This window comes from Artemia sp. Qi Xiang Cuo, chromosome 5 (genome assembly GCF_049724085.1).
Source record: "Artemia sp. Qi Xiang Cuo chromosome 5, ASM4972408v1, whole genome shotgun sequence".
In the NCBI taxonomy this organism is placed as follows: domain Eukaryota; kingdom Metazoa; phylum Arthropoda; class Branchiopoda; order Anostraca; family Artemiidae; genus Artemia; species Artemia sp. Qi Xiang Cuo.
Window position 1 is genome coordinate 12,420,017 of NC_142798.1, and position 17,019 is coordinate 12,437,035.

At 38.5% G+C, this 17,019-nt stretch overlaps 1 protein-coding gene across 1 annotated transcript; it reads left to right on the top strand.

Moving 5' to 3' along the window:
- The first annotated feature begins 8,477 nt into the window (after positions 1-8,477).
- LOC148951816 (protein CFDP2-like) lies at positions 8,478-9,188 on the top strand. Its single transcript, XM_089089075.1, has one exon. It carries the CDS (start codon positions 8,478-8,480, stop codon positions 9,186-9,188), a length of 711 nt encoding a protein of 236 aa, XP_088945201.1.
- The last annotated feature ends 7,831 nt before the right edge of the window (positions 9,189-17,019 follow it).

The window sequence follows — 17,019 nt, forward strand, 5'->3', positions numbered from 1 at the left end:
AAGTTATAACTTCTTTGTGTGGTTACAAAAATAAAATACCTTTGGGGCCCCTTTAAGGGCTCAAGATGCAATTTGCACCAGAATTGATTATTGTATTATGAAAGAGCATAAAAAAGGCATCAAATGATGTTTTCACTTTCATCCTAGCTAAATTATAGTGCTACATAGAAATTTAACGATTTTCCAATTCTTGCTGTCACTTCGGTTGTGACATAATACAAACACTTCGGGTCCAGGTTAAGCATGGGCACTGTTTCTGTTTTCTGTTTCTGTTCTGTTTTTAAAATACCTGTTTCTGTTCTGTTAATTCAGAAAAAAACAGAAACAGATGACCTGTTTTTTATTTACCTGTTCTGTTCTGTTTTTTATAATAGCTATTTCGTCCTGTTTCTGTTTTTTTCCTACCTGTTTTTCTTCGGTTTCTGATTTTATTAAAGTGATACGAGAATGAGCTATTTGAGAATTTTGAACTTGCAAAATGATTTTTAAAACATAATTTAAAATGTTGTAGAAGCGTGGTTACCTCTCATACGATTTCTAGAATTGGAACGTAAGTAAAATGATGGAACTCAGTCTGTCAAGCGTATCAAATAGTGCTACTTGATTGTTTCAGGTAGGCAGAATTAGGGAATAGGAGTCAGATAATTGTAGGTAGTTGCTTAAGTGTTTGCAGTGGTGAATCCAGGGAGGACCCGGCTCCTCCCTCCAAGATTTTTTCCTGCACCCTCATTCCTTATTTTTTTTCACTCCTTTGTTTAGAATAAATTTGTCAATTTCGTCAATTATTGGTACCTTTGTCACATTGGGTCCCCCCAAGATTTTGCTCATTGGTAGCCTTGTCACATTAGGCCTCACCAGAGATTTTACTTTAGATCCGCCTCTGAATGTTAAGACTGTAAAGGTGCAGTTTAATTCCACTAAAACGACGTATTGCTTACAGTATATTATGCCATCAATTGAGCAGGAAAGTTGCACAGCTACTGTCCAGGAGAAGCAGGATACAAACAAATCACTTATTACTGTGTATCCTGGTTCTAGTGGTAGGGCCTCTGTCTCCTACATTACATGGGAAATAATTTGCACCTTTAGCCGCGAGAACTTTAATCTAACTTTTTTTATGGAATTTATGCTGCTAAATAACATAGACCTGCTATGATTACCGTTCTGACCTATACATGATAAATACTGATTATTAATTTGTAAAATTTTCTTAAATGCTTAGTCAGAGAGCAATGTAAATGTATTGAAGTCTTGTCCAGTAGAAACATAAGTTTTTGCAAGCAAATCTTTTTTACATCAACATAACAAGATAGCCAAAAATACTTTTTCTCATGTTACTAAAATCATCTCTAAAATCAATAGAAATCCTTTCAAGGAAAAGTCTAGAGTTGAAACTAGCTGATTTTCTGGAAGGGACAAATTCTTATAAAATGCTGATATACTTTTCTAATTCAGTAGGATACCAATCTTCTGGTGAACACAGTATTTTTTACCATACAGCAAAAGAAATTCAAAAAATTAACACTAAGCGGTGAATTATTTGATTTATCAGTCTCATAAATACCAATTATAGATAAGCTAATTCCCATAAAAATTAATATTGTGCTTTAAATGGTCTAAGTTGTTATGAAACCGTAGTTGGGATATGTCATTTTGCTTTTATAAGCAGACATATTCTTTGGCTTATTGTGCCAACAAAACAGCTCAGGAGGCAATTGGTCTCTTTCCCCCTAGTTATGCCAGTGAGGTGAAAAAGGTCAGATATTTGGGTGGAGGTGCAATTTTTAAAATAGTAGGCTACTGGAAGGTGCTTCTAATTCTGTAAAAAAATCCTAAAATCAACCTCTGTGCTAAGAAAAGCATGATGTCATCTTCTGATGACGACTTGGATGTTCTAACTAAAACTTCTAAGCTATCTCTCTGGATATCCCATTTGAAAAAGGAATCACAGAAAGTATCAGGTGCAATTTCTGCAAAGTGTCTCTAAGGCTAAGGGAGTCTCTACCACGACATTTATATACCATCTTAAAAGGAAGGATATAATTGATGTGCACAAAAATAAAGTAGGCGGCTGGTGCAGTAAATAACAAACCCAAACCAACTCAAAAAAATATATATCAAGTCCGGCTGCTGCCCTAAAGAAAGCTCCCAATAGCAAAGCAAGTGACACAGAGGATAATGAATTAGTAAAATATAGAATAAGAAGAGTAGACATACGACCATTCCTTATTTCTAATCATAGGCTGCACGATAGCGCTGCCTAAGTAAAGAACGATGTGGGCACAATGTTTTTTTTTCAAAACTTCGTATTACAACCCTCGGGGCGAGGGTTTTAAGTTATGCCCTGGGGGCACATAAGAACGATGTTGGCACAATGATCATTTATTATTTTTTCCCTTTAGAGCAGGGCACTTCATATGAAAAGGGTCGTCGTAGAAACTTCAAAAGGGGCTCATTCGATTGGATATCGAGAGTTCTAGTGCCCTTTTTAATAGTCGAAAGTGATTTAAGGGCAACTAGCCCCCCCACACAAACACCCATCGACCCCCTAGACATCCAATAAAAATTTTGAGATAGCCATTTTATTCAGCGTAGTTGATTTCCAGATATAGAAAATGTGTTTTTGAGGAGGACACTCCCCCACAACCCTCAGGGCAAGGGTTTTAAATTATGCCCTGGGGGCAGATAAGGTTTTTTTTATAGAAGGCGTTGTCGTAGAAACTACAAAACTGGCTCATTCTATTGGAAATAAAGTATTATGGGAGAGTGTCCTCCTCAACACATATTTTCTATCTAGAAATCAACTACGCTGAACAAAACGGCTATCTCAAAATTTTGAGTGCCCTTTTTAATAATCGAAAGTGATTGGAGGGAAACTAGCCCCACCGTCACGCCCCTCATTCCCCCAAACACATCCAATCAAAATTTTGAGATAGCCATTTTGTTCAGCGTAGTTGATTTCTACATAGAAAATATATTTTTGAGGAGGACACTCTCCCATAACCTTCAGGGCAAGGGACAAAGTTATGCCTTGGGGCATATAAGGTTTTTTATTGAAATCTTTTTCGTAGAAACTTGAAAAAGACTTCTTTTGATTTAAAATTCAAAGGGCTAGTACTCTTTTTAATAGTCGAAAGGGATTTGAGGGCAACTAACCCTCCTCTCACGCCCACCTTTTCCCCAAACACATCCAATCAAAATTTTTAGATAGCCATTTTATTCAACGTAGCTGAAAGTTTTGGAAATTAGGTCTTTAAGGATGAAAACCCCTCCCCCCACAGCTCTCATGGCAAGGGTTGTAAGTTATGCCTTGGGGGCACATAAAGTTTTTATTGAAATCGTTGTCGTAGAAACTTCAAAAGGGCTCATTCAATTGGGAATTGAATGGGCTAGTGCCTTCTTTAATATTTGAAAGTGATTGGATAGCGACTGACGCCCCTCTCACGCCCACCATTCCCAAACACATCCAATCAAAATTTTGAGATATCCATTTTGTTCAACGTAGTTGAAGGTTCTGGAAATTAGGCCTTTTAGGATGATAACCCCCTAAGAGCCCTCAGGGCAAGGGTTGTAAGTTATGCCCTGGAGGCATATAAGGTTTTTATAGAAAGTGTTGTCGTAGAAACTTCAAAAAGGCTCATTCAATTGGGAATTGAAAAGGGCTAGTGCCTTTTTTGATAGTTGAAAGTGATTGGATAGTGACTAATGCCCCTCTCACGCCCACCATTTTCCAAAACATATCCAATTAAAATTTTGAGATATCCATTTTGTTCAACGTAGTTGAACGTTCTGGAAATTAGGTCTTTTAGGATGATAGCCCCATCACAGCCCTCAGTGCAAAGGTTGTAAGTTATTCCCTGGGGCATATAAGGTTTACATAGAAAGTTGCTGTATAAATAATAAGCAGCGCTATCGCGCTGCCTAAGTAAAGAACGGGGACACTCGAGAACGAGACAAGAGACGGGGACTAAGTAAAGAGGAGGAACACTCCCCCATAACCTTTAGGGCAAGGGTTTTAAGTTATGCCCTGGGGGCTTATAAAAACGATGTTGGCACAGTGTATTATTTAATAAATTTTTCCTTTAGAGCAGGCCACTTCGTATCGAAGAAGTTGTCGTAGAAACTTCGAAAAGAGATCATTCAATTGGAAATTGGAGTGGCTTGTACCCTTTTTAATAGTCGATAGTGATTGGAAGGAGACTGACACCCCTTCTACGCCCACCATTTCCCGAAACACATCCAATCAAAATTTTGAGATAGCCATTTTGTTCAGCGTAGTAGATTTTCAGGTAGAAATTATGTTTTTGAGGAGGACAGTCCCCCAAAGCCCTTAGGGTAAGGGTTGTTAGTTATGCCCTGGGGGCATATAAGGTTTTTTAAAGAAGGTGTTGTCGTAGAAACTTCAAAAAAGGCTCATTCGATTGCAAATTCAAAGGACTAGTGCCCTTTTTAGTAGTTGAACGTGATTAGAGGGCAACTAACCCGCCTATCACGCCCACCTTTTCCCCAAACACATCTAATCAAAACTTTGAGATAGCCATTTTGTTCAACGTAGTTTTAAGTTCTGGAAATTAGGTCTTTGAGGATAACAACCCCCCTCCCCACAGCCCTTTGGGCAAGGGTTGTAAATTATACCCAGGGGGCATATAAGGTTTTTATATAACGCGTTGTCGTAGAAACTTCAAAAAGGGATCATTTGATTGGAAATTGAAATTGCCTTTTTAATAATTGAAAGTGAGTAAAGAGTAAACTCTTATGCCCACCATTTTCCCAAAAACATGCAATCAAAGTTTAGAGATAGCCATTTTGTTCAACATAGTTGAAACTTCTGTAAATTATGTATTTAAGGAGGACAAACACTCCAGAGCCCCAAGGGCAAAGGTTGTAAGTTCTGCCCTGAGGGCATATAAGGTTTTTATAGATAGAGTTGTCGTAAAACTTCAAATGGGGCTCATTCAATTGGAAATTGAGAGGGCTAGTGCCCTTTTTAATAGTCGAAAGTGATTGGAGGGTAACTAACCGCCCTCTCACGCCCACTATTCTACCAAACACATCCAATCAAAATTGTCAGATAACCATTTTGTTCAACGTAGTAGAAAGTTCAGAAAATTAGGTCTTTGATAATGACACCCCTCCCCCAGCAATCAGGGCAAGGGTTGTAAGTTATGCCCTGGGGGCATATAAGGTTTTTATGGAAAGCATTGTCGTAGAAACTTCAAAAGGGCTCATTTGATTGGAAATTGAAAGGGCTAGTGCCATTTTTAATAGTTGAAAGTGATTGGAGAGCGACTACCCCCTCTCTCTCGCCCAACATTTCCCCAAACTCATCCAATCAAAAGTTGAGATAGCCATTTGGTTTAAAGTAATTGAAAGTTCTGGAAATTCGGTGTTAGAGGATGAAAACCACCCTAAAAGACCTTAGGGTCAGGGTTGTAATTTATGCCCTGTGGGCACATAAGATGTTTATAGTAAGCTTTGTCGTTTCCAAAAAGGCTCATTCGATTGGAAATCGAAAGGCCTAGGACCCTTTTTATTAGTCGAAATTTATTTGAACGCTTGCAATTATCATAGATCAGATTGAAATTGGTATAAGGTATTATTTTTTGTTGTTGTTGTTGTTTAAATCACGGCACTTCGTACCGGAAGAGTTGTCGCGGTAGTTTCGAAAAGGTATGATTCAATTCAAAATAGAAAGGGGTGGTGCTCTTTTTAATAGTCGAAAGTGATTGGAGGGCAACTAATCCCCCTTCCACTCCCACCCTCCCCGTCCTTCCTCCCATTTGCCCATTATGTTTAAAAACTAAATGCTGCCTTTAGATAAAATCAAAATGCACTGTGATAATGCCAATTCCCAATAAGGCATCTCAGAAGTATCCCAAGAACGACTGAGGGTATTATATTCAAACTTTCGGGGCTATTTCTGCTCTTGAAATTTAACCAAATCAAAATAGCGTAAGTGTATCCAAGCTATCGAAAAAAGTAAACAGATTTTTTTGCAAATGGTATCAAGTTTTCCATTTCAGGTCAACCAGAGGAGGTATGAAATCAAATAGTACTATTTGTGTCCAGATTTTTAAAAGTGTGTAGGTTGTTAAAAATTGCTGAAATTTTTCTCCAGCATACAAATAGCAGGCCAAACTATAGAGTCTTAAAAAACGAAAAGATTTAAAGTATTATTTTCTTTTTCCCTGAAAAGACTATGTCAATATACGAGCAGAAATTAAACGAATTACGAATTAAATTAAACGAATTAAACGAATCTTGTAAAACGAACAGAAATTAATTAAAAAACTTTTTCCACCAAATAAGTTTTTCAAAAAGAGTAAAGAACTCCATTAAATAAAAAATGAGCAAAAATAAAATCAAAGAATCTACCAAGCGTGAAACTACCACAAATCAGCATCGATAAATAAATGAAACACCAAAACGAACAGAAATTACAATAAATAACTGAGTCAAACTCAAAACGAGCAGAAATTAACATAAGTTGGGCGCAAAGCCCCTATGCCTTCCCAAGGCCAGAACAAAATTTTCATTTTACTGAAAAAATACAAATGAATGTGCATTGTCAGTTTATTATACATATAGTGATATTTAGTAATCACAATACTAAATTTATTTGATTTATTAATGTTATAGTAAAAACATTTATATTTTTTCAGTAAAGTGCGAATTTTGTTCTGGCCTTGGGAAGGCATAGGGGTTTATTTGAGGGGTATTATTGGAAAAATTTCCACACAAATTGGCTTGGAAATAATTAATCTTAAAAGGCTGCTTTAAGCTGTAAGGTAACAAAAAAATTTTTAATTGACAGTAAGAATTGTCATTTTCCCGCGCATTTTTCTTTTTTCTTAATTTTGTTTAAGATGACTCCCACACATCAGGATAGAGTGGGGGGGGGAAGCATTGTCTGGAAGGGAAAATTTTCCCCTCCCAAATCAACTATATGCTCTGCTTAAATACTAATGACTTTGAGCTGACTGCGTAATTTCATGCTGAATTTTTTTTTTCCAAATGTCTCGAATAACTAGCATGTATTATAAACATAAAAGTATATTTTTGGAATAGAAAATGGAAGAAAAATAACCATAAAGAAAAAAATGAAAGCAATTTTTATGTGCGCAGACAATTCTTCCCCCCTATATTAGAAAAACTGCTCTTTTTTGTGGAAAAAATGCTCCAAGAGTACTAAGTTGTCTCAAAAGTGTTACCGCCACAGAAAAGCACTACCCATGCCAAGTGTAGTTTTTGATCAAAAACAGCTGTTTTCTGTTTTTACCAAAAAAACAGATCAGAAACAGAAACAGGTATTCTGTTTTTTGCTGACCTGTTCTGTTTCTGTTCTGTTTTATTCAAGCCCTGTTTATTTTTTTTCTGTTTCTTCAGAAAAACAGAACAGTGCCCATAATTAGTCCAGGTCCAAAAGTCATTAATTACGATGACCCGCTGCTATAAATAATTAAAAGTCAATAGCTTTCCTATTTCGAAATAGGGCTATTAAATCCTAGTCTTTGAGTAATAAGCTCAAAATCAGTCACCTCATTAAAGGTTTCCAAGGTAGACAAGTTCAGAGGAAATAGAAAGCATTTAAAAGCAGTTGCTTAATATTTGTTTCTGGTGTTGCGTAGGCAATGGAATGTTGGATTTCATCTTAATTGAAGGATATATATCAGGGACGCTAAGTTCAATCTTTTGAAAGACAAATGTCCCTTAAAAAGGATACTAGCAGGCCAGAATAAACTTAAACAACGATTTTTTACTGATCGGGGGTTGTGTGGGAGGATCTTTCCACGGAGGAAGTTTTCATGGGGGAAGGGACATTGCTTTGAAGGGGACACCAGATTTCCCAGCATTATTAAAAAAAATGATCAGAAATTAGATTAAAAAAACAGGTTTTTCAACTGAAAGTAAGGAGCAACATCAAAACTTGAAACAAACAGAAATTATTACGTATATGATTGGGTTCACCCCCTATTCAATACCTCGCTCTTTAAGCCAAAGATTTTTTAGTACTTTTATAAGAGCTATTTATTCTAATTAACGGTCTTTGTGATTGAAAATCATTTTTAAAGAATTGGAACAAAGTTCGAACTTCAGCGTGAAGAGCGAGGCATTGGCTAGGGAGCGAACCCCCTAATATACGTCTTAAAAATATATGAATATAGAAGTTCGTTACGTAAGTTAATTCGTAAGTTACGTATATATATATTACAAATAAAAACGTTCGTAAATAAAAGTAAACAACTTTCGAGACAGCCATTTAACCAAACAAAAGTAAAATTAATATGCAAATTTGTTGAACCTCGCCTGCGTATGCAGCCTGTCCCAAGCCAGGATAAAGAGGGAGGGTTGGGCTGTGGGCTTGCGACCCACACCCGGGACCTCAGTGACCTGCCGTCGGGGGTAATTCTAACTGAAACCGAAACATCAAGTTTGAGCCTCGGATTTTTGAACCTCCTTTTGATGACGACCTCTGCATGCCCACGGACAAGATTTATGAATGCGAAACAACACCTCAAATTTGGTTTCTGGAATTTTACAGAGCTCTCAACTCCGTGGCAAACGACAAACCACGGCATAACATAGCATGTTTTCTAGGAGACTTTAAAGCGAAGGTAGGGAACAACCGATCGTTTTCCCCAGAGGATCTCGGCAAGCATGGCCTGGGCCAGCGAAAAGAAAACGGAGAACTACTTATTGACTTCGCGCTCCTTAACGACCTAGTAATCGGAGGTACCCTATTTTCTCATTGGGATGTACACAAATATTCTTGGAGATCTCCCGATGGCCACACTCGAAATCAGATTGACTATTGTCTTTGGAGAAGGAAGTGGAGATCAAGGCTATTTGATATAAGGGGATATAGAGGAGCTGACGTTGGCTCAGACCATAATCTGATGGCAGCTAAAATCTGCTTCAAATTGAAAAGAAATAGAAACGCAAAAAAGGCTCCCTTAAACCCAGTCTTTAACTCGGAGAAACTGAGGTTGAGAGAATTTAACCAAGCCTTTAAACTAGAGATGCGGAATAGATTTGAAGCATTGTCTTTACTAGATGATGCTGGCAGCAATCAATACTGGGAAAGCATAAGGTTGTGCTTTCACGATGCACTGGGTACCGCAAGAGCCCAAAAGACCAGTGGCTATCTGACCAAACATGGGAACTCATACAGACAAGGAAAAAAGTAAAATAATCACTTATCCAAAGACAAACCCCCGACCAACAGATTCTCAGAAATGATGAATATAGAGCCGCGGATAAAGAGGTAAAGAAGAGTGCCAGAAAAGACCAGAGAAACCTGCTGGAGCGAAAAGCAGCGCAGGCAGAAGAGGCAGCGAAGAGAGGTGATTCAAGAGTCGTCAATAAAATCACTAATGGGATTATTGGAAAAAAATCCTCTATTCAACATGGACCACAGACCCCTCGGGCATCCTGATAACACAGCAGTCTGACGTAAACAAAGTTTAGGCGAGTCACTTCGAAAAGCTGTTGAATAGACCTCCGCCAGACGATCCCCCAGAGATCCCAGTAACAGCACTGTTTTCCTTAGATATCAGCACGGATCCGCCGTCATCCACTGAAATTATAGCAGCAGCAAAGAAGCTGAAAAATGGGAAGTCGCCTGACGAGGACAGGATATCCGCGGAAATGATCAAACCGACTGTTATGACCTGCCTCAAGTTCTGGACAGAATGAAACATATTGAAAATGAAACGCGGCAACCTTGTGAGGATCTTTAAGAAAGGCGATGCGTCCTTCCCAGGCAACTGGCGAGGAATCTGCATGTTTTCCATACCTAGCAAATTGTTGACGCACATTTTACTGCAGAGAATCAGCTCGCAGCTCAACAGACACCTTCGCGACGAGCAACATGGATTCAGACCGAACCGTTCATGTGCAGACTTGATATTTATCCTACGGCTACTGAGAGAAGAAAGCAGAGAATGGCGCTTCAAAATCTATATGATATTCATCGATTTTGAGAAGGCATTTGACACAGTAGATCGCCAGTCTGTGGAAGATCCTACTGCATTACGGAATCCCTGAAATATAGTTTCACTGATTGTTGCGTTTTATGAAGATAGCGAGTGCTGTGTAAAGGCACCAGATGACCAAACTCGTTTCTTTCGCATTCTGTCAGGAGTTAAGCAAGGTTGCGTCTTGTCACCACTACTTTTCGTAATCGTAATTGATTACATACTGCGAAGTACACGCACCGACAGAATCCACCTGAATCCAGAAAGTGCCTTAGTGATGTAGACTTCGCTGACAACATCGCCGTCCTGGAATCATGCAACCAAAGACTCCAAGAATTCCAAACAACGTGAGAGAGAGAGGTGGCCATGTCGGGCTGAAAATAAATAATGAGAAAACAAAATGCATGGTTACCACAGATTCACCCCTGAGCATCACTTGTGGAGACAAACACATAGAGCAAGTCGTCTATTTCAAATATTTGGGAAGCATAAAAGAAAGTACCAGATCGACCATAAAAGAAGTGCTCACAAGAATTGGCCAAGCCAATGGGGTCTTCAATAGATTACAGAAGTTTTTGTGGTCCCAAAGCGTCTCTGTGCAGTTAAAGCTACGACTCTTCAATTGCAATTTTATGCCAGTGCTGCTCTATGCAGCCGAAACCTGGCACTTGAGCCAGGAAGAAGAGAGAAGAATACTTGCTTTCGAAAACACTTGTCTCAGAAGAATTTTCAACATCCGTTGGCAGCAGAGAATAACAAACCAATCCATCCGTGACAAGACTGGCCAGCCTCTTGTGACATAAGAGTCCACCGATGGATATACCTTGGCCACGTACTACGCATGGACAATATCCGACTACCAAATGCAACGCTCCATTGGCAGTAATCGGGTCTACGCCGCAGGGGCAGACCCAGAAACACCCTGCGTCGAACGTACCAGACAGATCTCCGTAACCTGCACACATCAATCCAACTTCAGTGGGAGGACATACTTGCAGCAACAAACCTGCGGGATGATTGGCGGCTCCTTCTTGATGCCCTGGGTGCCTCTGGAGGCACAGGCGGATCTAAGGTCTAAGGTAATGTACGGTGAGTAAAAAAAAGGTGAGTAGGAATTCTATGTCAGTCTATGCCTTTTAAATTTCGACATGGCCAGGGGTTTGAGTAATAAACATAAAATAACTAAATTAACCTTTGAAGGGGCACGCACCATGTGGGAGGGTATCCTTCTGGTCCTCGGGCCGCTTTTCTAGACTGTCAACACTTCAAATAATTTCTTATAATTCGCCTATTGCTGGGTGTTTCAATGCATTTATCGGCAGGCTAGAACACACTTAAATGATTATTTTCTACCGATTAAATGATGAATTCTGTATACTACGCAAGCTTTTTTTGAAGGGTGTCCTACCCTTAGGGGGACATTTTATAGAAATACATATAAATGTATGAAGATTTTTATATTTGGAACTTTAAAAATAAGCATTTAGATCATTTCGAAACAACCAGCCTAACCTGGATTTGCAAAGCCTCCAGATGGCCTTCAATGGCTACAATAACGCCCACCACATTTAAATATTTTAAGAAACGGTATTTTCAAATGTAAAAACAGATCTAAAAAGCGGTCAGCTCGACTCATTTTTTTCTTAAAAATAAAATATAGCGATATTGTCAACAACTACGTCTTCACTGTATACAATAATCTGCACGGAATCTCACACAAATATACAATAACAATATTATAAACATAATAGCTAATACTCTCAAAATCCCCAGAATCATTCAAAACGCTAGTGCCTCTTAAGCATTGTGACCACTTGTATAAAGACAGTTGCGTACCAGGGTTGCCAACTTGCACACTTTTCGTGTGAATTGCACTCCTTTTTTTTTCATCGCACTCATTCACTCAACGGACCTGATTTTCACTCTTTTATCAAATGATTATAGAAAAAATATTATCAAAATAAAAAAATTCAAATTAAATTAATTAAGAGCAAAAGCTAGAGCTGCTAGCCGGTATGATCACTGTTATCTCTGCCTGGGCTGCTCCCATGCGTCTTTCTGTTATTTTCAAACCAGTTACGAAGAACTGGATCAAAGTCTAAATAACAAGTGAAAACGTGGTAATTCAAAATCAAATTTTATAGAAGGAAGTCAAAAGCTGTTGGGCACAACCATTCTTTTTGAAAATGGAAAAGCTATTATGCAATTTATAGTAAGGTGATGGAGAAGCAACAATCAAAACAAACTTTTTCTAAGTCTACTCTCAAACTGATAAAATTCTGCAAAGACTTTAAGGTTATGCTCCATTTTAAAGCGCGAATGACACACAAGCATATCACATATCACACGCATATCACACGCACACGCATATTACATATCATATATCATCACATATCACAAGCATATCTGCTTGTGAAAGCCGTTTTTTTCCGAAATAAAAATCTTATCTTACCAGCCAGGGGTCCAAGAATTTTCTTTGGATGGGACCCCCACTATCAAAATAACGCTAAAGGGCAAAATAGGGAAATATGGGGTAGCCCAAAGTTGTAGTTTAGACACTTCTTACTATTCGGGAAAGCAGATGAGTTAGGTGAACGACACTTTGAAAAATAAATCCAGGGCCAAAAATATTGGAGCCTATTGAAAATGACAATGAAAAATGGGTTAATACTGAGTCGTTCATATTATTGACCTATGAATAAAGTGAACACGCCACTCCTTGCCTTTTCTTGTGTTTTTTCCGAATATAATAATCGCTCTTGGCGCAAATTCACATCGCCCCAACCCTATATACCAATACAGGGTATATACTCGCACAATGGGAGGATGGATAAAGTTCAAAATACATCAATAGTCAGAACTGCATCGTGCATCCAAATTTAACAATCATTTGCACCAGAATGGTGCAAATAACCTACTAATCAACAGCATGAATTTATTTCCTGATGTTTCTAGTGTAGAAAATATTCCTTTTTTTTTACATAGGAAGAGAGCGTAAACAAATATGTTTTTGTTTTAACTTGCCAGTATTCTAGACTTGCATACAGGCCATTGTGTGTCGGTTGTATTTTAACCATCATTGTTATTAATTCAAAAACCTTTTGCCACAAAATAAGTTTTTCAAAGAAAAGAAAAGAACTCCATTAAACAAAAAATGAGCAAAAATAAAATCAAATAATATACCAAGCGTGAAACTACCACAAATCAGCATCGATAAATAAATGAAACCCAAAACGAACAGAAATTACAATGAACAACCGAGTCAAACCCAAAACGAGCAGAAATTAACTTAAGTTGGGCTCAAAACCCCTATGCCTTCCCAAGGCCAGAACATAATTTGCACTTTACTAAAAAAATATAAATGTTTTTATTTTTATAACTTTAATAAAGCAAATAATATTAACATTTTGATTACTAAATATAAGTATCAAGGAGGCACACTTGTGCCTCTATAAAGAGGCGACCCACCACAATGTTAAGCGATTTCAGGTCCTAGAGGTTGCAGAGAGACGGCGGTAATTGCATTTTGTAGCCCAAGCTTAAACTAAGAAACTTGCAAAATTTCATCCTCCTCCGACTTTATCTTCATGGGGTAAACTGGGCCGGAAGTTTGGACCCTCCCACCACAGCCCCCCTTTAACGTTGTCCGATTGGGATGAAATTTAGAGGTTGAGCTTTCCTAGGGCCCGGGAGCTTATCCTCGAAATTTCAGCTCAATCTAATCATTCCTTCCCTGTTTTCAAAAAACCAAATATAGCCACTTAAAATTCATTTATTTTTTTTCTTCTTAGCCACGCCTACAGGCCACAGTTGGCAACGGATCCGGTTGAATGAGGACTCATTCGAAGCAGAATTCGACCTGTTAGGGCCTTTTGATATTTTCAGACTGAAAAAATTATCCTCCGAATTTACATTTACGAAAAACCTCGTTTTCCTATATTAGCCCATGTTAATTTTTCCCACCACAACCCCCCCTTTAACGTTGTTTGATCGGGCTGAAATTTAGAGGATAAGCTTTCCTGGGGCCTGGGAGCTTATCCTCGAAATTTCAACTCAATCTGATCACTACTTTCCGGTTTTCCAAAAACCACATATCAAGATTTTTGAGAATTTGCTTGCGTCGAAAATAGCTTCAACTTGCTAAACAAAATCACTATTGTGTTTGTATGGTCCAGTGGCTGAGACTACAGACTGTCAGACAAACCACCCAGATTCGATTCACTATTCGAGCAACTTTTTATTGTACTTTGAAAAGAAACTCAGCTTCTTTTTTAAGTTATTTGAAAAAAATTACGTTTTCTAAAGAGTTAAAGAGGCTGAGTTACAAGGTCGACCCTTAAAACGTACAGGGATTAGGAGGCACAGTTGGGGGGCTGTTAAAGAGGCTGAGTCACAAGTTCGAACCTTAAAACGTACAGGGATTAGGAGGCACCCTGTACGACGTGACTTGAGTATTCAGGAATTAAAAGCCTTAACACAAGATTCTTCACATGGGGGGGGTTTGGAGGGCGGCAGTCCCCCAACTTTAACTCCTGACACGATCAGCTAACAGTTAGTCAAGCAATAATAAGTAATAAACTGTACAGAAACGTTCAGAAATTATTTGAAAAAAACTACGTTTTCTAAAGAGTTAAAGAGGCTGAGTTACAAGTTCGAACATTAAAACTTAAAGGGATTAGGAGGCACAGTTGGGGGGCTACCACCCCCCAAACCCCCCGCTTTCGCCGCCTTTAAATATAAAAAAAATTTCTTTAAACTGAAAGTAAGGAGCGACATTAAAACTTAAAACGAACAGAAATTATTCCGTATATGAAAGAGGCTGTGGCCTCCTCAACGCCTCGCTCTTTACGCTAAAGTTTTTATTGTTTAAAAAAAGAGTTGTGAGAAAGTCAAACTTTAGCGTAAAGAGCGAGGCGTTGAGGAGGGCACAGCCTCTTTCATATACGGAATAATTTCTGTTCGTTTTAAGTTTTAATGTCGCTCCTTACTTTCAGTTTAAAGAAATTTTTTTTATATTTAAAGGCTGCGAAAGCGGGGTGTTTGGGGGGTGGTAGCCCCCCAACTGTGCCTCCTAATCCCTGTACGTTTTAAGGTTCGACCTTGTAACTCAGCCTCTTTAACTCTTTAGAAAACGTAGTTTTTTTCAAATAATATGTATATTAAACTGACAATGCACATTCATTTGTTAACTGAATTTTTTTTTTAACTTAAAGTAAGGAGCGACGTTAAAGCTTAAAATAGACATAAATTATTCAGTATATGAAAGGGGCTGTCCCTTCCTCAATGCCTCACTATTTACGCTAAAGTTTTTTATTGTTTTAAAAAATAAAGTTGTGAGAAAGCGTCAAACTTTAGCGTAAAGAGCGTGGTGTTGAGGAGGGGACAGCCCCTTTCATATACGGAATAATTTCTGTTCGTTTTAAGTTTTAATGTCTCTCCTTACTTCCAGTTAAAAAAAACTTGTTTTTTTTCAATCTAATTTCTGAACGTTTTTGAATTAATGAAGGTTTTGGTTTTGGCCCACCGTACATGAATAAATAAAACGAAATTTGCATATTAATTTTACTTTTTGGGGGCTAAATGGCTTTCTCGAAGTTTTGATCTGAATATCAGAGGCAACGCTGTAGCGTTGCCAATAGTAAAGGCCATACGGCATAAATGTTTTATTATTTTTTTTTCCCAGAGGCACTTCATATGGAAGGGGTCGTCGTAGAAACTTCAAAGGGGGCTCATTCGATTTGAAATCGAGAGTTCTAGTGCCCTTTTATTAGTCAAAAACGATTGGAGGGCAACTAGCCCCCCCCCCACGCCCATCAGTCCCCCAAAAACATCCAATCAAAATTTTGAGACAGCCATTTTGTTCAGCGTAGTTGATATCCAGATAGAAAATATATTTTTGAGGAGGACACTCCCCCACAACCCTCAGGGCAAGGGTTTTAAGTTATGCCCTGGGGGCATATAAGGTTTTTATAGAGGGCGGTGTCACAGAAACTTCAAAACAGGCTCATTCGATTGGAAATTAAAGAGCTAGTGCCCTTTTTAATAGTCGAAAGTGATTGGAGTGTAACTAGCCCCCCTCCACGCCCATTATTTCCCCAAACACATACAATCAATATTTTCAGATAGCCATTTTGTTAAGCGTAGTTGATTTCCAGATAGAAAATATATTTTTGAGGAGGATTATCCTCCACAAACCTCAGGGCAAGGGTTTTAAGTTATGCCCTGGGGGCATATAAGGTTTTTATAGAAGGCGTTACCATAGAAACTTCAAAACAGGCTCATTCGATTGGAAATTAAAGGGATAGTGCCCTTTTTAAAAGTCAAAAATGATTGGAGGACAACTAGCCCCCCCCCCACGCCAATCATTCCCCCCAAAACATTCCAATCAAAATTTTGAGATAGCCATTTTGTTCAGCGTAGTTGATTTCTAGATAGAAAATATATTTTTGACGAGGACTGTCCCCCACAACCCTCAGGGAAAGGGTTTTAAGTTATGCCCTGGGGGCATATAAGGTTTTTATAGAAGACGTTGTCGTAGAAACTTCAAAACAGGCTCATTCGATTGGAAATTAAAGGGCTAGTGTCCTTTTCAATAGTCGAAAGTTATTGGAGTGCCACTAGCCCCCCGTCCCCCCCCCCACGCCGATCATTTCCCCAAACACATCCAATCAAAATTTTGAGATAGCCATTTTGTTCAGCGTAGTTGATTTCCATATAGAAAATATGTTTTTGAGGAGGACACTCCCCCATTACCCTCAGGGCAAGGGTTTTAAGTTATGCCCTGGGGGCATATAAGGTTTTTATAGAAGGCGTTGTCGTAGAAACTTCAAAAAAGGCTAGTTCGATTGGAAATTCTAAGGGGTAGTGCCCTTTTTAATAATCAAAATTGATTTGAGGGCAACTAACCCCCCTCTCACACCCACCTTTTCCCCAAACATATCCAATCAAAATTCTGAGACAGCCATTTTATTAAACGTAGTTTTAAGTTCTGGAAATTAGGTCTTTGAAAATGACAACTCCCCCAAAGCCCTCAGGAAAAGAG